At 41.5% G+C, this 25,922-nt stretch overlaps 1 protein-coding gene across 1 annotated transcript in view; it reads left to right on the top strand.

Annotated features, from left to right (window-relative positions):
• Nucleotides 1-25,922, top strand: part of GUCY1B1 (guanylate cyclase 1 soluble subunit beta 1) — a 63,173-nt gene that overhangs the window by 22,443 nt on the left and 14,808 nt on the right. The window contains exons 3-7 of the mRNA XM_084625940.1: nt 2,467-2,567; nt 3,612-3,730; nt 11,168-11,365; nt 23,313-23,543; nt 24,866-24,982. Coding sequence (XP_084482066.1) covers nt 2,467-2,567; nt 3,612-3,730; nt 11,168-11,365; nt 23,313-23,543; nt 24,866-24,982 — 766 coding nt within the window. The remainder of the gene's footprint in view (nt 1-2,466; nt 2,568-3,611; nt 3,731-11,167; nt 11,366-23,312; nt 23,544-24,865; nt 24,983-25,922) is intronic.

Genomic DNA, 25,922 nt, shown 5'->3' on the forward strand with positions numbered 1-25,922 from the left:
GGATTTTTTTTTCCCATCACTTGAAAAAGTGTAATTCACCAGTTCTCCTCTACACTTGCCTGCCCCTTTTGCTTTCCTTTGTTTTTCTGAAGTGCTATATAACACTTAGATGTGCATAGATAGAAGGATATTTTTTCTTTTTAATAAAGTATGTGTGACCCTCCACACTTTAAGATATTATTTTGATGCCTTGTGAGATCATATTAGTTTCCTGAATTGAAATATAATCTAGTGTACAAATTAAAGCACACAAAGACTTATAAATACCCCTTCTTTTATCACCATTCCTACAAGCGACACTGTGTCTCTCTCAATAATCACCACAGGCAAGCCCACACAAGAATTAATCACTGTAAAAATAACTGTATTCAAAAAAGAAGGAGGGAGGGCATGCAAAACATGAGAAATACAAACCAAAGCCATCTGATGAAACACACTAGAACTTCAATAGCTGAGGACGATACATGCCCAATTACATGTCTACCGCATAAGAAAGCAGTGCCCAGTAATGATGAGCTAATATGGGGCCAAATTATGTCAGGCCCTTTTCACAGGTTCATAGGGGGGAATGTGCAAGAAGTCCTTTCCATCGCTCCACACCCCATGTCAGAGCCAGAGACTGTAATTGTTCCTGCACTTAGGGAGCACAAGGACTGCTCCTTCTTTGTTCTTATGAAGGTGCTTGTTGCCCAAAGGTGGTGGGACCATGACCATTTCACCCCTCTGCACCAACGTGAGGATAGTGCAGCCAGGCATACTGCTCAGGCATACTGGGGAGCCCAGAACACTGAGAAGCATGGGAGTCCATCATAGCTCTACTGCCCTGAAGACAGGGTTTTGCCTTAAAGGCACAATTGACCCCACAGGGAGAACAACATTTATTGCAGTGAAAAATCCTATTATCTTTCAGCCCAGAGAAAAGAAGCAGTCAGGTTAGACAGCTGACTGCTTATCAGGCAAGCTGCTGATTCAGTGCTCAAACGGAAAGAAATGATTGATGTTATATTTGTGGAGATAAAGTGAGGGTCTATTGTTTTCTCTCCTACTTTCCTTTTCATTTTATTTTCACCTTTTTTAACCTGGCAGCAGTGTGAAATGTGCATCTGGTCTGTGCATCAGCAATAGCCCTGCTTGAAAGGTTGGCAATTGCCTAGGGCCTTGTCTTCACTAGGAAAAAAAAAGGTGTGTTTTTACAAAGCTTTAGGTAACACACTTGGTAAAACCCCAGTGAGGACAAGGCAGTTTGTAGTTCTTACACCTGTTAACAGGTTGAAGTAAACCTTAGATTCCCTCCAGTGTTTAGTTTGACCTGCACATATAAAAAGAATAAACTGCCATGTCTTCAATAGATTTGACCATGTGTTAGCTCACATATGGCAAGCACACGTCTTTTTTTCTTGTCGTGGATACACTGTTAGAGAGGGCAGGGCTTAATGGGGACTGAGATTTTTGTATAATAGCAGGATGTCTTGATTTATTTATTAGTTAAGAGTGTGTTGCTGGAGATTGTGTGTCTTATTTATTGAAGGTTGTTAGGGATATGCAGACATGCTGGCTTTAATTGCTGGTTTGCTTTGTTTTGGTTGCCTAAAGTTTTCAGATAAATGTTTTTTCCCTTATAAATAGCAATAAATAAATACAGCAAATGTTACCTCAGTTTTTGTGGTACTTTCCCAGGAGCACTCTCAGAAGGAAACAGCGGCACAGATTTGTTTTTGTTATTTCTTTATTATTTGTATTGTGGTAATGCCTAGAAGCCAGTTGTGCTAGGCACTATGCAAACATAGAGCTGGTCCATGCCCTGAAGAGATGTGATGCAAAAGCCCTAGACATCTTCTTTTTTTTTAATCAATACAATCTGGCGAGTGCTCAGCACTTTTGAAAATCAGGTTACCTCATTAAGTATCTAAATATGGATTTTAAATGCTTATCTTTGAAAATTTAGACCGATGTCCATTTAAAAAAATAATCTCCTCTACCTCCTGTAAATAAACTGTAATCATGACTGGGAACTATGAAATAATGTGTCTATTAAAAAAAATCTTCAGAGCAACATATATCTATATCTAAGTATATTCTCTTTATTTTATTTCTTGCAGTTTTCCAGTCTATTGGAAATTAAGAATAACGCATTCTAAAATGTTATACTCTGCCTTTATTATCTGAATAACTCCTTTTGTGGGATTGTTTATTGTTAAAGGAGATTTTTTTCTCCCAGTGATTTATGGGTTTTCAGGATAAGACTGGGAGTAGAAGTTTTGTACTAAGCCTTAATTACAGTGAAATATGGAACAGATCTCTTCTTGGTGTAATTTAAATGTTGAACATTAACTAACTTCTCAAAGGTGGAGCCAACAAATTTATTTCATTTAAAAGACATATTCCAGATTATAAGTAATTGATTTATATATTCAGTACGAAAGTCTTAATTCTTGATTACTGTATTTTTGTTCTGTTTTCCTTTAGGAAAGAGGCACAATTGGATGAAGAAGGACAATTTCTAGTCAGAATAATTTATGATGATTCCAAAACATATGATCTGGTTGCAGCAGCAAGCAAAGTCCTTAGTGAGTAATATGGCTATCTTTTAGAAATTCTACTTGCTTTTAATGGGTCAGGCCTCATGTAGTAAGGTCACTACTTTCTCTGTAACTTTAGTGCATTAGTTTGCAAGTAAATTGTATATGTAAGATTAATAAAGACACAAATATGTGCAACAGGGGGATTTAACACAGAGGAAGTGAAAGTGTTGTTATGATTAGAAAAAAAGGCTGGCTCAGAAAAAAGGGTTATTGCTCTTCCATGTTTATTTAAAATCATTTAATGCTTGTGATATATGTCAGATTGCTAGCTCATGAAAGTGAAAACCTTCTTTTCTGCACAAGACATATATAATATTACATGCAATGGCAGTGCACTACAGTATGCCACCACGTCCCCCCTCCAATGTACAGTACCTCAACCACCTGACGACCTCTAGATAGTATAGTTCAGTCTCCATGCCCATTTAATCATTGGCTTCTCTGCTGAGATTACTAACAAGGGTGACCAATGTGGCAATGTTTTTGTGAAGGGCACATCTCATTCCACATCGGTCATCAGTCTGGATAGCATTAACTTTCAGCTACTGCTGCTCTGAGCTGAAATCAGAAAGGTAGCATTATCCCTACTATCTTATCTGCACTCTTTCTCTGCAGTGAGAGTGAATCAGCAACCAGCCACTGAACCCATAAGACCCTGGCTTCTGGGGAAGAATGCACTGTTTTTGCATAGATAGATCTGGCTCGCATTGATCTTTGGGGTTCTGTGGGGTTAGAGGTGAAACCACTGCTTATTATTGAGTAGAGGAATAGTTGGTGGGAAGGAGGAAAAGGGGAGGAGAATCTATCCCCCTGATGGAAAAATGACCTAGATTTTTTTTTTCTGTGGTGGGGTTGATCTGGCTTACTGCTTTTGGAGCATGTTTTCTTGACTGAAAATAGAAAATACAATATGCAAAACAACTCATTTTACATTATAATTATAGTATCATAAAATGGAGTCTAAAATTGCTAGCAAAGTACAAACAATGCAGTGCCTTAAATGAATCAAGTTTTCTGTATTTTAAATAGATCTTAATGCTGGGGAAATCCTTCAAATGTTTGGGAAGATGTTTTTTGTGTTCTGTCAAGAATCTGGTTATGACACAATCCTACGTGTCTTGGGCTCAAATGTCAGAGAATTTTTGCAGGTAAGAATTTTGTGCCAAGCAACTTAGGTAGCACTGGACAGGCAAAATAGGGTCTTGTGGGTAGGGCACTGGACTGGGAGTCAGGAAGCTTGGGTTCTGTTCGGATCTCTATCACTGGCCTGGTGGGTGACCTTAGTAAACTGCTTCCTTTCTCTTTCCCTGATGTAGAGTTTCATTCCTCAGGACAATTTTGGCAGTACACTCCCTATTGCATATGCCTTTTGATGCAGTCTTTAATTACATGGTCACATTTTATATTTTGCACTGGACCCCTTGGCTCTGCAGTACACAGAATGGAGACAGCAGGGGGCAGAACTAAGGTTGCACAGGCAACAATAAATCTGGCATTTCCTAATTTTCAACGGCTTGACTTTGCAACCTAAGTAACAGTCTTTTAACACAGTTTTCCTTTATGTGATGTGATACACTGTTCTTTTCCCCATAGATATGTAATGACATGTTGGACCAAATTTACTTCTGTTGTCAATGGGTGCAGCTTACCAACTGACACTAGCAGAAAATTTGGTCTATTTAGCTCTTTCTCCTCCAGAGGCCTGTCTGACTAAATACTGTAGATACTGATTATTTCTATATGTGCAATATTCGGCTCCTTTGAGAAGTACAAGCCATTACTTCTGTTTCATAGCTCATCTGCAAATCAAGGGAGTCAGTCCTTGTCCACGTGTTGAGGAATGGGGTAGAGCAAAGGTGATTTTGTACTACTTTTATGCTGCCCCAATCTTTAAGGACAGTGTGAATTTATGTTACTGTTTCTGTTGAAAAATGAAAATCCATTTTGCATCATTAGTATGGAGGAAATCTAGTCAGTCCTATAGGAGCTGATCTAAGTGTGGGGTAAAATAGTGATTTTTTTGGTTCCAAGGAAATTGTTCACATGTGAAAACAGTTTGGATTTAGAATTTCAAATTCAGAATGTACAGAGCTCTCAGTGAGGAACATATGCTCTAATAAGTTTAAAGCACATGGACTGATTCAGACATTGGGAAGATTTTCAAATGCATCAATGATTATTACAGTTGACTTTCAATGGCAGTTGGGCACCTAACTGCCATCTGTGCCTTTGGAAATCTCATCCATAATAAAGAAAAGAGAGTAATGCATAGTTTGTTTAAGGGCTCTCTGAATACAGTTATTCAGTTGCTTGTGCATACATCTGGATACCTTCACTGAGACCTAGATCAGGCCAGGACCTCCCCAGACCCTGGCATACCAACCATTACTTGCAATACCTCTTTAACCTGACCACCTGGGAGCCTGACTGGATCTCTGTACATTCCCAGCATAGGGCTCCACATACAATTTACACCAAGGAGAGATGCTGTCAAAACTTTTTTTCAAACAGTTCATTATTCTGACTTGCAGAACAACTTCCATCCATAATTTTGTACTCCAGTAGAGTACACAAGCTGCACCCAGCACAAGCCTATAGGAATATGCAGCCTTCAGCTGCATCATATACTGCCAGTCTGCATTCCCTGGGTGAGCAAGATTTGACAGGGTAGAAACAGACCAAATTAAAATCCGTAGCTGACTTGTTCCTTTCTCACCTTGGGAACAAACTAATGGACAAGCTCTCCTTCCCCTTTTCATTCTTCACCAGATGAGAAAATTGAAGGTAAGATTGTAATGCAGGAAAACCTCTGTAGTAATATTACATCTGTATTCTTGTAACTTTAACATTTGAGACTGCCATTTGTTGGAATTCCAGTTTGAATAGATGACATTGGCCATTTGCACTTTTGTAAATATAAACAGGAAGAATATATTAAGTATTTGCACTGACAGCGTGAGGTTGGTTTTTGTAGCTGCAATTATGAAGCTCAGTTCCGTTTAACCATGATTTATTGTTACTGCTCTTAGAAGTCATGCTGGTAGATGATGCTGATTATTATTTACCAAAACAAAAGTGCTCATAAGCCACAATACAGATGGGGGGGTCCATTGTGCCGAGCTCTGGATAAACACATAATAAAAGATAGTCCCAATACTTAGATCTAAATTACAATCTATACTGAGCCCACAATATAACAAACAATTAAAAGTTTTTGTTTTGTAAACCCTGTGAAAATAATCTTGACTATATATTTCATGTTTCTTGGAATCAGTCTTAAAGGAGCTTGTTTATAGGAAAGCCACAGGTAATCTAGACATATAAGGAGAGGCGCATTAAAAGAAACTACAAAAGGATTAAAGATATCTTTACTTAGAGATAAAGTATTTTTCCCTTACTGTACAACATGGTCCTGAAAAAATTGCTAGTCATATTAAATTAAAAGAGAATATGTCACAGAGAGGCAGCATGAAGAGAGATGCAACCTAAGAACTCCCAAATGTGCTTTTATGTTAAAAACTACTTAAAAAAATCAATCAGACTCATAAGTAGAGGTTGATACCAGATCCTTCAGGGAATCGTTTAGTTGTCTATTGAATTAATTGTAAAAGCAGTGCAGTACAGTAAACCTATATTTTATTTCTCTTCACTAAAAGTATCCACATACATAATATAGCACAAAAATACTTGAGCAGCATTACTGTGAGTTTGGAAGCCAATCACACTCAAATAGTTTCTATTAGTTTCCAATCTGGTTTATGATTATTGGTCCAGATTCTCTCCTGCACTGAGATCAAATTTGTCAGAGAAGAAAGGCATCATCAGAGATCTGATTTCAGTTCTCTGATCTGAAAGCTGTAGCCCTTCCCCCCCCCCCCCAGCCCCGACATAAATTGCAGCAGCCTCGTAGCCAAAAACTGGCCTATTACTGTAAGTGTTTTGGTAGCTTTTAGAGACCCCAGTAGGGATCAAGGCCCTTGTCAAGGTTCCTTCCCCACTCTGAACTCTAGGGTACAGATGTGGGGACCTGCATGAAAACCTCCTAAGCTTACTTTTACCAGCTTAGGTTAAAACTTCCCCAAGGTACAAACTATTTTCCCTTTTGCCCTTGGACTTCCACTGCCACCACTAAACGTTTATCTGGGTTTATTTATTAGGAAAGCGTTGTTTGGAAACGTCTTTCCCCCAAAAATCCTCCCAACCCTTGCACCCCACTTCCTGGAGAAGGTTTGGTAAAAATCCTCACCAATTTACATAGGTGACCACAGACCCAAACCCAAAGAACAATGAAAAAAGCATTCAGTTCTTAAAAGAACTTTAATAGAAGAAACAGTAAAAAAGAATCACCTCTGTAAAATCAGGATGGTAAATACCTTACAGGGTAATTAGATTCAAAACATAGAGAATCCCTCTAGGCAAAACCTTAAATTACAAAAAGACACACAGACAGGAATATCCATTCTATTCAGCACAGCTTTATTTCTCAGCCATTTAAAGAAATCATAATCTAACGCATATCTAGCTAGATTACTTACTAAATTCTAAGACTCCATTCCTGTTCTGTCCCCAGCAAAAGCATCACACAGACAGACTCTTTGTTTCTCCCTCCCTCCAGCTTTTGAAAGTATCTTGTCTCCTCATTGGTCATTTTGGTCAGGTGCCAGCGAGGTTATCCTAGCTTCTTAACCCTTTACAGGTGAAAGGGTTTTTTCCTCTGGCCAGGAGGGATTTTAAAGGTGTTTACCCTTCCCTTTATATTTATGACAGCCCTATTGTGCCAAGCACCGTACACACACACACATACACACAGATGTCCCATCTCCCATAGAATTTACAATCTTAACATATGCTGAGAGACACCACATACATACAGCAAACAAGGCTATGGTGCTGGAGGAGAGGATGACAAGATAATAGTGAAAGTATTGTTTAGCATAATAAGCAATAGTCACAGAATACCCACTGCCTAGCCCATAGGAATTGATCTCCATGCAAACAGTATATTGATATGTGCAAGGCTGACCAAATGTAACATAACTTTACAAAATATATGTGAAATATTCACAAGAAGAACTGCAAAATTTAAATTAAAAATGCAAGACTATCTGCTAAAGATCTCTACGGGCCAGATTCTGATGCTCTTACTCATGTTGTGTAAGAGCATCAGTAAAAGGAATTACATTGATTTCAACAGGACTAGTGGCTGAGTGAATTGTGAGTAAGGGTGTTGGAATTTGGTGCTAATATTTTATAGAAAAGCAGTATTTGGCTTACATCTTATTCCCTTTTCCATAATATTGGACTCAAACTTCCTTTGAGACTGTTCAAATGTGGATGACTCTGTGTATAGGAAGATGACTCTTCTTTTCTGAGTCTCTTCTTAAAAGACATCTTCCAAAAGGTCTACATATCTAAGCTGCTCCTGGGGAGCACATACTGGAACAGCAGCTCAGCACCCTTTCAGGCAGTCCACAGTGTACTTCCCCTCTGTGCACCCGGCTAGCTCTCTAGCTCTGCTCTCACCCACACTCTTTCAAGCCACTACAGACCTAGTCTCCACCTCCCAAGAGGAATGTTCTTGGTCTCTGCAAAGATCTGAAAGGGGTTGGCTTCATGTATCTTCTTCTCCCTTGTATTTGTGTAAGCAGGGGAACAGTCCCGCTATTGTGGGGAACTTTCCTGGCTTCTGCACTACCCCGGTGAAGTGGGCTAGCAAAAGGATCTGAGTCCTCGCTCCCACTTCCTTTACCCAGTGGCCTCCCTGCCCTTGAGGGCTCCCCTTCCACTCTCCTGTCTGGCAAAGTCCTCATAACCCCAACAAGGCTGGGCCCAGGATTCCTGGGTGGCTCGACCCCCAACCCTGCTGTGGTCACCTAGGACAGGGGCTAGGGTGACCATTACATACAAGTTAAAGCAAATGCAAGTTATTTAATCAACAATTAATTTTAAAAAGAATAAGGGAAAATGGGAAAGGTTAAAGGAAACACATCAACCTGCTCTGTGGCAGGGAACATCACAAACAGTGTCTCTGGAATGTCCGGGCAGTTCAGTCTGTTCCTTGTAAGTCCCAGGCCTTCTTCTCAGGCCCTGGCTGTGCTGCAGGGATGCTGTGGGTTGGACACTTGCTCTGGTGGTGGCCACACGCTCTCAGGCTCTAAGGGGTAGGACCCTTCTTCCCAGTGTCGCCCCCACCGTCGGGGTTACGATCCAAGCCTGGCCTGCAGAGCCTCTTGGCTGAGGCGTCTCCCTGTGCTGGGCCCGCTAGCCAGGGTACCCCTCGCTCTCCCCAGCTGCTCACCGCACCCAACTCCGGACTGCTCCAGTCCCAGCTCCACCACTCTGTCTCAGCACTGCTGCTGCTGCTCTGCCTCCAGCTCCCTGGGCTGCTTCTTTGGCCCCTCTGGGTCTGGTTGCTACAGCTCTGCTCCCAGGACAGGTCTGCTCTGCAGGCTGCTTCTGTGACTCTGCTCCCAGCACTGACCAGCTTCGTGGACTGCTTTTCTGGCCCCTCTGGCTCTGGTTGCTGCAGCTTTCTTCCCAGAGCAAGTCTGCTCTCTCTGGGCTGTGCCTCTGGCTTTGGGGCTGCAGCTCTGCTCCCAGGACAGGGTCTGCTCTCTCTGGGCTGCTTTTCTGGTCCCTCTGGATCTGCATAGCTCTGCTCCCCAGCTCAGCTCACACCCCTGCTTTCTCCTTAGCTCAGCCCCACTCTGTCTGACCCAGGCAATTCCAGCTCACACAGAGGATGGGATCTCCCTGGCCTCCTGACTCCCTGATTAGCCTGCCTGCCCTGTCATTCAGGCTGATCTGGAGTATTGGCCTCTCCCCATTGTTCCTGGGGGCTGTCAGTCTCAGGGTCCTGATTTCCCATCCACTCTTCCCTTTAGGTACTGGGAGCTAGCCAACCAAAACACCTCCACTGAATGTTAGTAAGGGGGCAACAGTCCCCTTACATTGGCACTAAAGGCTGGGCTCAGTTGAGCTCACAGATTTTTTACCTCTTAAGTTTTAATTTGATGTAGTGATATATCAATGGAATAAAAATATAAATGTATAACAAACTAAAAAAGTGAAGGAGGATGTTCCAGGATGCATGCATCCCAAGGAATTCATTTATAAGAGACTCATTTCCTTTGGAGGCCTCCCAAGAAAAGTAGCAGCTGTTCACGCCACCTTCACAACTTTGAAGATCTACAGATGTTAAGAAAAGGGAGATGATCCAACCTGCACATTTGAAACATCTTCATTGTACCTCTCCCTGACCTGGCAAAAATCACAAAACAATCCCCAGTGCTAGAAAAGGTTCGGGGGGGAACAATGCTAAGGACCCGGTAAATGAAAAGGGTGCATAATCTTGACAAATGTATTGGTAGATGATTACGTGGGTTGTGACGCTATTCAGCCAGTCTGATTGTCCTTTCTATCTAAGCCATTACACCGTGAATAGTAAAATGGAGTCATGGTAATGACTCCATAGTTAAGGTTGTAGCTAGTATAGTATTCTAAGTCTGATTCTGATCCCACTTTCCCCTCTAACCTCCTCATAAAATCTGATTTCCAATTTCTCAAGCATGTTTCCTATCCAGAGAAGAATTTGCTTTTGCCAGAGTTTGAGATTAATCAGACAAAATGTCTGGGACATATGGAGAGTTTGAAAAGGTGGAATTGTTTTGTTTTTTTTAAAATCTCGCTTTTTAAAAATGCTTTGTTTCAGCTATGACCTGATCTAGAAACTCCATTTTGGGTTCATTCACTTGGTCTCAGTGAGATCATGTGACTGAGCATTTTTAGGAAAGGTGGTAGGTTAATTTTAAAGATGTTAGCTAAAAAATTGGAAACTTTGAAAACTCTTGTCAGGTCCTGGCAGAGCTTATAAACTTTTGTCAATGCTTGAAACAGCATTACTAGCTTACTGATTCATTTAAAACAGTAAGAAAGGCTGTGGTTGTTGTTTTTTTACATGCAAGTGCCTAAAGTTAGACTCCTAAATCCATATAGAAACACCTGGCTTACCAGCTGTAGGCTATTTGGATACAGCTGCTCTTTAAAAGATAGACTACAAGCAGTGGAATTCTTGGAGGGAGGGAAGAGATAAAGATGGGTGGGTAAGAGAGGGAAAGGGGTGTTCTAGCTATTCCCACATCCAATTGGAAAATTAACCCTGCGATGAAAATAAAAATGTTTCCATCTATTGTGCAAACATAGTACAGTCAAGGAATTCTCTCTTTCTCTCTCAAATGACTTTTACTGGTGTTATTTTCAGTGCCAGTCATAGGCCAGTCTCATTGTCAGGTGTGAGGGCCCCCAGTAGTGGTGCCCGGAATGGCAAGACAGGAGAGCAACCTGCCTAGAAGCCCTGCAATGGAGGTCTGGAACTGGCTGACACAAACCACAAGTGATTGTGGCCATTGTGGACAGGGTGCGGCCAGACTACCCAGGAAATGTACTGAATCAATAACTTATATATCCAATATGTAGCTTAGGTCTTTAAAACTGCTACTTAAATTACTTGTATTCTCAAATAGACAATTTGCCACATGGATGAACTCTATTCTGATGTGTTTGTGTGTTTTTAATTATCCCTGTAGAACTTGGATGCTCTGCATGACCATCTTGCTACTATTTATCCGGGTATGCGTGCCCCTTCCTTTAGGTGCACTGATGCAGAAAAAGGGAAAGGACTCATTCTGCATTATTATTCAGAGAGAGAAGGACTCCAGGATATTGTCATTGGAATCATCAAAACAGTAGCTCAGCAGATCCATGGTACAGAAATAGACATGAAGGTAATGTTTCCTGGTATGTTCTGATTGAAAGTTGATGTCATTCATAAAATTGAAAGAGCTGTATGATATAATGGAAAACAGTATTTTTTTATCCATTCATACTTTCCACAGAGATTTTGCATACTGAAAAATCTCTCCATTACCCCCCATGTTAACCCAATACTTTCAAGGTCATATACTGCCCTCACCTGCCTTTGCCCTGGCCACACCCCTGTACTAGCCACAGAGAAGGAGAATGGCATAGCAGCCCATGTACCAACTCATGTCTCCTTACACTGGTAGGGTCTTCCAATGGCTATATCTGACAATTGTAGGGCTGCTTTGCACCACCAGAACACCACAAACTGATCACAGCACAACCCAGGATCTGGGCCAAGAAATGAAGAAGATTAGCATGTCCAGTTTAAACTGCAGAGATAATTTTGCATTGGTAGAATGTAAATCCAGCTTGCCATTTGGCCAGGATACAAGAGGAAACACACCTATTCTTGCACAAAGTGCCATGGAATCTTTAATGGCAATAGGTGTTCAAGACCTTTCTCTCTCTTTCTTTTTTTTAATCTTCCTTGTGTGAAAGATTGCAACTATAACAGCAGGCGCTCCCTTTATTACCACATTGGAACATTGATTCAGTACTGAAACAGGAGTGCCACCTACTGACTCACTAGCAGCATTCACGTTTTCCCTGGAAATATGCTGATCAGCCCAGTGCTAATTTGCATATAGTCCAGATGGCTAATGGCTCAGGACAACATCCAATAATCCAAAGAAAGAGAAAAAGGGTACAAAGATTATGTTCCGTATTATTTTTCCATTTTCATGTATTTTCTTTTTGCCTAGTTCATGTTCTCTGAGCACTTATGCACTTTACCTGCAACATTTTCATATGTATTCTAGATTATGTCACTTCACCAAATTTGGTGTCATACTCTAAGCAGCCTATGAGAAAGGGGGCAAGTTCTTTTACTTCCTGTCTTTGAGTGGACAGGGATAAAATTTTCAGAAGTGCCTAAGTGACTTAGGAACCTGTCTCAGTTTTAGAAATGACTTAGACACTTAGAAGTCTAAGTCCTATTGACTTTGGTGATGAGGCTTAAGCCAGGTCTACATGAAAAAGTTAGGTAAACTCAGCCATGTCACTCAGGGATGTGGAAAATCCACACCCCTAAGCGATGTAATTTAACTGGCCTACCCCCTGGTGGAAACAGCGCTAAGAATCCTTCTGTCAACCTAGCTGTCATCTCTCAGAGAGGTGGGTTACAATGACAGGAGAACCCCTCCCATCTCTGTAGTAAGTAAGTAAGTACAAATAAGAAGCCAATGCAAACAACATTGCACAGGTGTAATGTGTTCACTGCAAGATGCATTGCTAAGCAAATAAGCATTTACATTCTTTACCAGCTGAGGTTTCTGGGTGTAGCCCACACTGTTACAGTATGTACAGCATGTTACAGTAATTCAATCTTGAGGTGACAAATGCATAGTCAATATATTGTAATCTACATACAAAAGGAAAATTCAGTATTGTCCAAAATGAGTCACAGACAGCCAACTAAGAAAAACCCCAGTCTTCATTGTCCTGCTTCGATGAAATGGAGGCATAGAGTTGAGCTCCATCTGCATACTCATGGCACCAGAGCCTGACCACTAAAAGTCTCAATTACACCTGGAACAGGAAAAGTGATGGAAGAGAGAGCCCAATACAACCCTCTGACTTCTCAGACTGAAAGGATTGGAACTACTATAAGTAACTCCTGTTCACTGGGTTGTCTACAAAACATGGTAGTCAGTGGTATTTAAGGCAACTAATAGATCTAAAACCATCAACATGGTGTCTGATCATCTTCCATCACCGGAAGATCATGAACCAATGTCTCCAGTCCCAGTAACTGTTACAGTACTGTAGTGCATGTTTCATTACATACCCTTTAGCAACAGCAGGATTTTAGGGACAGAGTCTGCAGTTCATTTCACAACCAGATAGTCACATCAGAGAACTAAGGAGCATTTTCAGAAGTGTCCTTTATAATAAGTACATATACACCTGAGAATGGTTTAAACTGCCTCACCTAAAATTTTGAGTGAGAGCTGCCACTGTAGAATGACCTCCATGCAGGAATACTATCCCGCTCCCAAAAGCGATGCCCCAAATCCTTCAAACAGCACAAAACAACGCAGCCCACAACTCTTATTGTATTCCTTGACTGAGACTACTCCCCAAGGAAGAGCTGCATTGACCACAATGTTAACAAATCTCTGCAGAATAAGATGGGTCTGTTATGTGATTGGGTGGGTGGGGAGGGGAGGTCTTAGATTTTCTTTGCAACCAGAAGGGTTAGAATCTTGAATCTTTGTTTGAATAAGTGACAGTTTAGATTCTCAATCACTATTTGTGGTGAAGGATGGATTCTCCTGCAAATTTCCATAGCTGTGGACCCTCAGAAAACACAGAACTCTGGCCAAAGTAAACCACCAGACAGAATCTTATCACTTAATCAAGCAAAAACATTTATATTGAAGATCACCGAAACTTTGCTATGGATTTAATAGAAACTGTTAATGTGTGTGTGAACTGGATGAGCAATATCCTTCTGATATAAGCAGAACTCTCCACATGGAAAATCTCATAGAAAAACAAACTCAATACTATGTATTATCTTTTATTCTTTAAACCAACAGATTTGTTTAAGCATTTACTCTAAAACCCATACAAAGCATGAATGATAAAGTAATTAAATATGAAAAGTGCAGACATCCATTTGGCACTAGGATGGAAACCACCACCACTACGGGATTTGAATGTAATACTATTAAAATATAAGGCAAACACTTCATCTACAGGGCTAAACAGACTTTGGGTTTCAGTCTTGTCCTTGCAAATGAAAGGTAAATACCCGAAAACGCCAGAAACATCAGGCCCAATAATGAAGCTCCTATTGAATTCATATACAGTCCTTACTCGAGCAAAAATCTAACTGAAGTCTATAGGGGAAAGCCGATATGGCATAAGGGATGACAGAATGGGAAAATGACAGCAACACCCTCACTGATCCATTGAAAAGAGAATTTATACAGTAACTCCTCACTTAAAGTCATCCTGGTTAACCTTGCTTCATTGTTACGTTGCTGATCAATTAGAGAACATGCTTGTTTAAAGTTGCTCAATACTCCCTTATAACGTCATTTGGCAGCCTCCTGCTTTGTCCACTGCTTGCAGGGAGAGCAGCCCATTGGAGCTGTAGTGGTGGGGGGCTTGGAACCAGGGTGGACTGGCAGCCCCCCCATCAGCTCCTCATTCCCCTAAGTTCCCTGAGCAGCAGCTGCCCAACAGGCTATCAATTGACTGCAGTTCAGCTGTCCCTCCCCCCACTGCCCTGTGCTGCTCCTGCCGTCTGCCTTGGAGCTGCTCCCATGAGCCTCCTGCTTGCTGTGCAGGGGGAAAGAGGGGAGCTAATGTCAGGATGCCCCCCTTCCCCCTACTCCTGCACCCCGCTTACCCCATTTCCATAGAGCGGGGGGAAGGGGGCACGACAGGGCTTAGGATGGAGGGAGCTTCCTGGCAGTAGCTTCTGTCTCAACTTGCTGATCTACTTAGAAAGGCAGTGTACTTAGAGTGGGGTCAGTGTACTTAAAGGGGCAATGCCATCTCTCTCTCACACACGGTGTGTGTTCCTGTCTGCCATGCTGTCTCCCCTCCCTCCATTCGTGCTGCCTTGTAGAGTGTGAGGCTACATTAACAACAATGGGTTAACCCTTGAGGGCTCAGCTGATTGCTTGTTCATGATTTAGCAGTAAGGCACTCCCTGGGAAATATCCCACCCTCTGACTTCACCACCTCAACCAAGCTTCACAATCATCATCACTGTGTAACAGTATTAAATTGTTTGTTTAAAACTAAAACTCTCTGTGTGTGTGTGTGTGTGTATATATATATAGCTATATTATAAAGACTATAATATAGTCTTTTGTCTGTTGAAAAAAATTTCCCTGGAACCTAACCCCCACATTTACATTAATTCTTATGGGGAAATTGGATTCGCTTAACATTGTTTCGCTTAAAGTCGCATTTTTCAGGAACATAACTACAACGTTAAGCGAGGAGTTACTGTAGTTATCAAGTAATGCTCAATGTTTGTCTCTGATCGGTGAAAATCTGCCCAGTATAAGTGGAAACTTGAATGTGACTTTTCATTTAGCTAAGCAGGGACATATTCTGAAGATACATTTTGTTGCAAAGCTCAGGAGGGAGAGCCAGCTAGATATTCTCTTTGAAACCTGAAGAGTGATTTGTCTTGATTTTAACTGCAGTTACCATAGTGATTGAGCTCTTATACATGTCAGGTTGATGTCACTCACCAACTAAGACCACACAGGGAAACAAGAAGAATTAAACTTGACTCCTGGCTTTGTCACTGCTGATGCTGCTCTTTCATTTACCAAGTTTTGACAGCATCTTCTTTGGAAAGAAGATTTGGCCCAGTTTGTTTTGCCTAAATTTACCTGGGTGAAACTGAATGCAGAATTTACATGAATGTATAAATATCCAGAAATTTAATTTTAAAAAGGCACACATGTAAGAGGTCATGGTACTCACAGAAAAGGTCAATAGAATTAACTGGTATGAAATCAATAGGGTTGTGTAGAAATTACTATAAATACTTGTACAATTTAACAGAGAATATGATCCCTCCTATAGAATTCTGTTGTGGTAATATAATATTTTATTAAATTCTTTAGGATGGTTTAAAATCAACAGAAAGGATATAATTTTCTATGAAATTGTATAGGGGGATTCCATAACAATACCTAACCTGGTTACCAGTTTTAACAGGCAGCTGAATACACTCTCATCTAGGGTGTGGTCCATACTGCATTGAAATTAGTGGAAAGACTCCCAGTGACTTCACTAGGCTTTGGCTCTGGCATTTCATTGTCTGGTTTGTTTCTCACATTTCTTATGTATTCAGTGATGGAGTTGTTCCCTCTTTCCGTACATGTTTTCTGTATTGGAATTATTTGAAGAGTTGCAGTTGCCTTTCACAGTGCTGTCTGTAAAGTGGTCACATCAAAGTCCATATTCTGCATTGTGTTTCTGACTGCATCTTTTTGCTGCTGTTGACATACTGGCATTCTGTAAAGGTTCGGAGAGTAGCACAGCACTCACATACAATAGCAGGTTGCCTTTATCAAACTGTGAAAGCCTGCTGTGTCTGTGTAGGGTCACATCTCACCCTGGCTAGATGGTTTGTGATATAGGAAATATATAGAAAGAAGAGGAGTACTTGTGGCACCTTAGAGACTAACAAATTTATTTGTGCTTAAGCTTTCATGGGCTAAAACCCACTTCATCAGATGCACATAGTGGAAAATACAGTAGGAAGATACATATATAAACAGAGAACATGAACAAATGGTGGTTGCCATACCAGCTCTAACGAGACCAATCGATTAAGGTGGGCTATTATCAGCAGGAGAAAAAAAACGTTTGGAGTGATAATCAGGATGGCCCATTTCAAACAGTTGACAAGAAGGTGTGAGTAACAGCAGGGGGAAAATTAGCATGGGGAAATAGTTTTTAGTTAGTGTAATGACTCGTCCACTTGCAGTCTTTATTCAAGCCTAATTTAATGGTGTCCAGTTTACAGATTAATTCCAGTTCTGCTGTTTCTTGTTGGAGTCTGTTTTTGAAGGTTTTTTGTTGAATAATTGCGACTTTTAGGTTTATAATTGAGTGTCCAGGGAGGTTGAAGTGTTCTCCAACTGGTTTTTGAATGTTATAATTCTTGACATATGATTTGTGTCCATTTATTCTTTTGCGTAGAGACTGTCTGGTTTGGCCAATGTACATGGCAGAGGGGCATTGCTGGCACATAATAGCATTCCTCTTTCTTTCTGCTGATACAGACTAACACGGCTACCACTCTGAAACATGAGATATATAGTAGTTCTGGCACCTTCTGCTATACGATAGGACTTTGGAAATTAGCATTTGCTGTCACCCACACTCTTTAATTTCTATGCTGATGCAGAGACTGGGGTGGATCGTGAAATTGCCTCATTGAGATGTTTAATGTGAAAAGCTAAAAATAGATTGCCAATTGCTCGTATTTTATAGTTGTTTTTTTATGCTGAACCCTAACCTTTATTGGTTGATTGGTTTTCTGTGGATCTCTTGTTATTAATAAGAAAAGATGAGAAAGAGGTTCATCATTACAGCAGAGAACTACGGAGACTATCATGCGGTGATATTATTAATGGAGTTGGAAGATGTAATGTTTGACATGGAAATTTCCTTAAAAAGCTATTTTTTTTTCAAATGGAAAAGCTTTTAATCCAAGCTATACAATTTTTTCCAGTTGTGGTAAATGGGATTTCTTAGAAGTGGGATCCAAACTCTAGTCTTTAATCGCACAAAAGTCATTGATGGAAATGATAATCTGGAAGGCCTAATTTAATAATGGTGATACATCCATGGATTTTGGAAAAAGTTAATCTGTTAAATTCTAGAGGCCCAGTTGTCCCTACCAACAAAAAACAAAACAAAGCATTTTGTTGGCAAGAGAGAGAGATCCTCCCTTCCCTTCAGAACCACCAGTACTATCTAACTACAGTGTGACTACAGCCTCATTCCTTCTCTCAAATATAGGGTGATGGTCTCTTGGAAAATGAAGGGATGGGGGTCACTTAAGCTTTGTATTCACAAGAAACACAAGTCTAAGCCACACTGGTGCTTGGACAAACCCACAGATTTTTTTTCCCTTTAAGTGGCCACAAGTAATTTCTGACCCCACACATATACTCTTGGCTCTCCAGCTGCAACTACTCGCTGCAACACCTTCCACTGTGGAGTTGGAGTTCCACTTTGATAATGCACCTAGAGAACAGCATCAGGCTTTAGGAAACTAAGGAGATAGAGAAAGTGAGTTAATAACGTATTTTACAAGACTACAAAGAGGAAGGATGGGCCTGTGTTTAATGCACAAGACTGGGAGTCCAAAGGACTCTGCCACACTCTGTCACTGTGACACTCAGCTTTCCTCTGTGTAAAATGGAGACTGTAATTATATCAGTGCTTTCAAAGATATTTTGGGTCTTAATTATTTGATGTCTGTAAAGCATTTTGAGATCCTGACCTCCCGATGCCATAGAAGCACAAAGTATTGTTATATTGTTTCCCCTGGCAAAAATGGGAACCAAATTTTGGTAACATCCCTTCCTGTGTGTATATTACTGCCAACACATGAGTTATGAGCATTCACAGAGGGAAAAAGACCTCTTAATATGCCAAATATTTTAGTGATTGCATTTCTTTGTGCATAATAATTTGTACTAATATATATTTTTGGAAACGTCCAGAAATGTTTTAGAATAACTCTAGGATATATCTCCCCACCTCAGAACTCCTAAAGGCTTGTTTTTCTGTGTTTTGATCTTGTCTGTTGTGGGACTTTTGGTCTGGAATTAAAAAAAAAAAAAGGATATTCAAGACATTCTTGAATCCATGTTTTTGGATGATTAACCGTATTTTCTGAACGCTTGAATAGGAATGCCTTCTCTGCCCTGATTTACACCCCACTGAAATCTATAGGATTACTCAGCGTATAAGGGCCTGAAACAAAGTTCACTGAAGTCTACGGAAAGTCTCTCTGATGTCAATAAACCTTGGATTAGGCCTGAAGTGAGGACAGAACTGAGCCTAATATGTTCCAATATGTTGCTGCTAAACAATACTGCCTAAATAGAATTATTCTGTTCTACCTATTAAATCTGATTAGGTTTGGCAAGAGATAAATTTGTTGACACTTGATAAATTATGATATTTCATTAGGCATCAACTTTAATTATACCATGATATATGGCTCTCCTGGTAAACAAAATTAGCCCTATTAATTTCATTATTTCAAGGAACTTTGAGTAGGATTGTTAGAGTGAAGTGAGATGATATGTTCAAGATATTAATATGAGATTAAACCAATAGAACATATGAATTTATGCTGGTTTTTAAATATTACACATTAACAGCTATGGTTTGGAGAAGATGCTTTTAGTTTTAACTATAGGGCCTGATCCTGTAACCCTTATTGTTTTCATGTGTAATGATTGCAAATTCAGCATCCTTAGTTTGCACACATCATGAAACAGCTAGAAGATTGCGTTATTTTTTTCCTTTGTTGTGATCAGTAACACACCAGATACTTGCCCAGCTCTGAGCAGACATGCAAAAGTTAAAGACTAGTCCTAATAAATGGAGCAACCTGGATGTGTGAAAAATGCCACTCCCCTGCCTCAACAGGTGGGGAACTTGCTGTGCTTGGCGGTAAAGGGGCACACTCCCAGCAGCAAAGGAGGGAGACACTCACTAAGGGACAGTATGTAGCTTCTCACCCCAGGAGTCTCTGGGCCAGCCGATTGGGCGGAGAGATGTGCTGATTGGACAGTGTAGCGGGGTGAGCCCTGAAGGGGTTGGAAAAGCCCTGAAGAGGGCTGGGGAAGGGAGTAAAACCTCTGCTGATTGGGAGAAGTGACAACAGCTGGGGGGCCACATCCCAGTCAGGGCCCAGCTGGCTCTATAAAGGCTGTGAGCCAGAAGCTGGGGAGCACTCTCCCTCTGCCTGTAGAGGGAACAGGGCCTGGCTGCAAGGTGCCGAGCAGGACACCTAGTTTGGAGCAGGGCTGGGGGAAGGACAAGGCAGCTGCAGGCCTGGGAAGGCCTATTAGGTACAGGGGTTGCAGGGGCAGCCATGAGTAGGCAGAGGTAGCAGGTCCAAACCCCCTCGCCTGTGATGAGTGGCTTATACTGCAGTCTGTTCCAGGCAGCGGGGCCTAGTTGGTGACTGGCAGTAGCCTAAGACTGAAGTGAGGTGGGGATAGTGGGTGCCAGGGGGAAGTACTCAAGACAAGGGCACTGGAAGGGACACAGGGCAGGGGCGGCGAGACACATTGGCCTGAAAGAGATGCTCTGGAGGCTGGATGCTAATTCCCTGACGACGACCAGCAGGAGGCGCTGCCGGGTGAGTCTGTGCTCCGTGACAGACAGCATTCCCCATCTCCCAGGATTTAACCCAGTATGGAAGCCATGTGGAACCTCTTTTGACTCCGTTCCAGCAGTCCCAACCAATTCAGTAGAACTAGGAATGGGAATCCAGCCTGACCAATACTGTGGGTATAGCCAATCACCTGTTTGGGGGTCATGAAGGAATTTTTCTCCCATGGGACAATTGGTAGAGGACCAGGGAGTTTTTTTTGTTTGTTTGTTTGTTTGTTTTTTTGCTTTCCTTGCCGCACCTTCAAACCACAGTGGGTTAAGTAGGAATGCACTTACTACCTAGCTGAGGTACTGGGGAGGAGTTATTTATTCGTTGCAACTTGTGGCCACATTTCCAGTGCAGTTAGGAGAACGTACAGTTCCCAGAGGTAAAAGACTTGGCAGTGGGCCTAGGGATCATGGGATAGGGTGAGGCCTTGTAGCTTTCCCAAGATGAAGTCCCCACCCTGCTGCACCTTCTGTTGCCCTCACTGGGGGGAGAGTACTAGGACTCGGAGAGAGCTGAGTCCTAAGGGTAAGCTAGGGAGAGCCACCCCCTGTTATGGGTTGTATGGTAAGGAGCCCTGGAACCACTGCACTGGAACGAATTAAATGTCTAGTATAAAGAGTATGGATAATGGGCAGGAAACGCCCTTTCCATATGTTAAAGTGTAATAAAAGTTGTGGCCAGCCACTTAATTCCATACATGTGTCTGTCCTCATTTCACTTCTGTGGCTGCATCAATAAACACATTCTAACACGTCATAACAATTTGTTAAAAAAGAAAACTGTGTATAGTTTGTTAAAGGCTCACACTTTGTAGACTTTGTTTTGCTAAAGTCTCACTCTGTAATAACAGAGGTTGAGTTACAAATGGGAATAGCCTCGTGCTTTTCTTTAGTTTATTTCTACAAAGTGAGGAGTAATGGGGAATTATTTCTTTGTTATAAGCCAGCTATTTACTATTGTATTTATGTTCTGCAGACATCATAGACTTGATCCACCTTCATTGGTGCAAGGAGGTGCTAATTGCCCCTCCTTGAGCTAGCAGGGGCTGCTCCAACAAGATGGAATTATTTCACCCTTGGGGAGGGTAGGTGACTGGTTGCATTGCAGCTTTTTCTTGGAAGTTCACCAGGGTAGGGCAGTTTCATACTGTATAAGAGCCCCAGCAGTGCAGTCTCCTGAAGCCAAGTGCTGCATGAGCCCATCCTTAGACTAACCATGCCATGGTCTCTCCCCAGCCAGAACTGCCTATTTTGGGGGATCCATTGATCAGGTGCAGGCTCCCCATAGAAATAAAGTTGCAGGTGCCTTGAACAATGCAAAACCATCCAGGGGCACTTTCCCTCACAAGAGATCCTGTGTTCTGGGCTATACCAACAGAACCAAGCATAATGCAAGGCTGAGTGTAGCTCCTTATTTCCAGGATCAGGAGTTGGTGTAGACATATCCATTTAATTTAGAACAGGAGTGGGGAACCTGTGGCATGTGTGCCAAAGGCGGCACGCCAGCTGATTTTCAGTGGCACTAACACTGCCCGGGTCCTGGCCACCGGTCTCAGGGGCTTCGCTGCTGGCCTGGGGTACCGGCCACTGGCCCCCTGCCAGCTGGGTTTCCGTTCGCTGGCCCCGCTCAGCCTGCTGCTGGTCCCGGCCACCAGTCTGGGGGGCTTCGCTGCTGGCTTGGGGTACCGTCCGCTGGCCCCGCTCAACCTGCTGAGTCCCAGCCACCGGTCCAGGGCCAGCCAGACTGGGGTCCCAAACACTGGCCCAGGGCTCTGCAGCCACCCCCAGCTGTGGCCCACTGGCCCCACCCTGGGGCAGTGAGGGGGGCAAGAGGAGGCATAGCTCAGCACCCCCACCTTAAAAATTGTTCCAGCACCACTGTACTGGGATATTTTTAAGTCCTGATTTACTGCTTACATCACTATCATGCCATGTGGAACAGCACGCTGCATTTGACGTTGAGATAAGAATGTACATGGAAGAACTGGAATCAGAATTTTCTGACAGATTTCAAGATTTCCAGTGATTTGGCCCAATGCTTTCTTTTCAAATAAAACCTGAAAAAGTCAAAAAAAGCAACTTGGATCTGTCTGTATTTCAGTTGATGGGTGTTGAAGATTTCAAAATGCAGCTCATTCAGTTAAAAAGCTCAGAATTATGGGCATCTAAGTTTGGAGATCTGTGGAGTGCATTTGAAGCTACCGAGAGAGATCAGGGGGCCTCTATTCTGACCTGCTGGATGTCCCAAAATTTAACTGTTTGAAGAAAAGTTGTGTTTACAATGCTTACAGCATTTGGATCCACATACCTGTGTGAACAGATATTTTCACACATGAAATCTGTCCTCTGTCCCTCTCGGAGCCAGTTAACAACTGATCACTCAGAAGTCTGTGTGCAGCTTAAAGTATCCAAATAGATGCCAGACATTGGAAAACTCAGCAAGGAAAAGCAAGGGCAAGGATCACAGTAAACTGATAAGATCTGCATTTTAATTTAATTTTAAATGAAGTTTCTTAAACATTAAGAACATTCTTTAAAAACCTTGTTTACTGTATTACTGACACGCAAAACCTTAAATTAGAGTGAATAAATGAAGACTCGGCACACCACTTCCGAAAGGTTGCCGACCCCTGATTTAGAATTTACAGTTCATATTTGAATGGGCTTCAATTAGTGCCAAGAGCAACTGTGCTTGAATAAAGAAATGCTTTTCCTCCCTTGATTTGTAGAGACTTTTTTTAAAACTGGAGATTTCTATGGGAATACTGTATTTTTGGAAGAACTGGAACTCATTATTTTGATATTTATGTATCTATTTTCTCTAAATGTGTTCTGGTCTTTGCAATAGAATTCTAATTATTAACACATGATAGAGGTTATTGCTACCTGCAATCTTTCTCTTCTTTTGTCCAGGTTATTCAACAGAGAAATGAAGAGTGTGACCACACTCAGTTTTTAATTGAAGAGAAAGAGTCTAAGGAAGAGGACTTTTATGAAGACCTTGACAGATTTGAAGAGAATGGGACCCAAGAGTCCCGCATCAGTCCTTACACTTTCTGCAAGGCTTTTCCTTTCCACATAATATTTGACAGAGATCTGGTGGTAACACAGTGTGGCAATGCTATATACAGAGTCCTTCCACAGGTCAGACTATTGTCTTATGTGAACAGCTGTAACAAGTGTTTTAGATATTATTTTAATAACAACACTTAAGTGCTATTATAATTTCTTTATTTAACATATATTGTGATACGATATATTCTGCAAGGGTTCATTGTGAAGACATTAAATAGATTTGCGATTGTCTTTCTACATTACAGTGCAGTGTTTAATTCTCACCTTAAAATGCAGTTGCACTTTGAAAATGAACTATGTAAAAATAGCACCTTCTTCTGGAACAGGTCTGCCTTCTATGTATTCAGGGAGTCTTACTTTTGACAACAAAAATATTTTATTATTTTTCAGGCTTATTAGCACTGTGTAGCTAACATAGCTGCAGTATGATGGGGTGCTGAATGCTCTTTTACATCAGGAACATCAGTTTTAACTAAGTTCTAATTACCAATTTCTAAGGTCCAATTTCTGACCTCAGTATATGCCTATGAAACCCCGCTGAACACAATTGATATTGTTTTCTGTTATTTATATTACAGTAGTGCTCAAAGTTCTCACTTAGGATTGGGGGCCCTGTTATACTATGTACTGTGTAAACTCATAGGATAATGTGGTCCCTGCCCTGAAAAACGGACAATCTAATTTAAGACAAGATGGAGCTAGGAAGTGTAGTAAACAATATAAGGGAAATGGGAGAGGTATGGTGAGGATTATGTCAATTGATCATGCAGTTTTACATAGGTACTGTGCATATCTTGATGGTTCTGAATCATTTAAATATTTTTACAATATAGTTACTTTTACTGACCTTTCACTTCACCATTGTGATTTGGTGATTTCCTGGACATGACTCTTGAGGGGGAATTGGAAAGAAGAGAGGTCAGTGCCTTTTCAGATGAATTCAGGGTGGTTCATTGAACACATGTAACTAGTGACCTACTGAATATGGCCAGCAGAATCTTTATTACAGGAGATAATAGGTGAGAGAACACAACTTGACTTTTTGACCCTACCGTGAGTTTGTAGGGAGGACAGTTAGAAAAAACAGCTTTTTACTTGTAAAGTGAAGGAATGCTGAAAGACCTCAAACGTGATATGGTGCAGTGCTATTTTTGCAAAGTCACTTTCCAGAATAGAATTGCACTTTAAAATACACAGGCACCACAGCAACAACTTGAAAACCATATTTTATATAAAGAATGTACACCTGCATTCTCTGTCTCTATTCTCTTCCACCTTGCATTGTATATGAAGTGAAAGAAATACCATCACCATGTGAATATTTTCTGGGTGTAGAAAAATCCTTTATTTCCTTAGAAAATGAGCTTCTGTTTGTCTTGTTTATGTTTTAGCTTCATCCAGGAAACTGCAATCTATTGTCAGTTTTTTCCTTGGTTCGGCCTCATATTGATATTAGTTTCCATGGGATCCTCTCACATATCAACACTGTCTTTGTATTGAGGAGCAAGGTAACCAAATAACATTCATCTGGCTTTTGAATAAGTAAGTATATTTTACAGAGATAAGAGGAAACTCAGAGACCCTCAATAAAAGTCTTTTGCACAGTAGTAAGCCCTGAGCCCATTCTGAGTTTTGGGCCAAGAAAAAGCCAGATGCATGAATTCATATGTGGTTGTTAGGGTGGGCTATAGGCGCAGATACAGGGAGGTGCATATTTTTTGCACCTATGATGCCTTCTTTACAAATGACGATCCTGTACAATAAATGACATTACAGAACTGCAGCCTTCTACTAGGAGTAACTGTATAACAGCAGTTGCTCCTGGTTTTGTGGGAGAAGCAATTGCGTAATAGTTTGAAAGGCCAGCATGTAGCATATCACTGCTTGGGCCCTTACACACACACACACACACACACACCCCCTTCCAACCCCAACATGTTCCCGCGTCCTCTTCTGTAGACGTGGCAAAAGAGCCAGGCAAACTCATGTAAATGAGTGCAGCACGTGAAGTAGCAACTGCTACACCAGGTAACCTGCTTATTTACTGGAAGTAATATCCCAGAAGGCTGAAGGAGAAGTGTTGCACGTGCACTCACAGGATTAGACCCTCAGTTTGAGAAATGACATCTAACAGAGGAAAAGGAGGACAAAACCAGCAAAGTGCACATCCCTCATTCCGCACCACTTCCCGCAGCCCCCATTGGCCGGGAGCGGTGAACTGCTGCCAGTGGGAGCTGCGATTGGCGAAACCTGTGGATGTGACAGGTAAACAAACTGGCCTGGCCTGCCAGGGGCTTTCCCTGAACAAGCAGTGGCCCTCATTTGAGAACCACTGCACTAAAGTAATTGAGATAGGAAACCTTAGAAAACTTAATTAGTATAGTTTGGCATGTTCAAGAAACAAGTTCATTTGGTCTTCAGTGTAGTCTATGCTTCATGGATCGATTC

Source organism: Lepidochelys olivacea (genome assembly GCF_965140295.1).
Source record: "Lepidochelys olivacea isolate rLepOli2 genome assembly, chromosome: 4".
NCBI lineage: Eukaryota > Metazoa > Chordata > Testudines > Cheloniidae > Lepidochelys > Lepidochelys olivacea.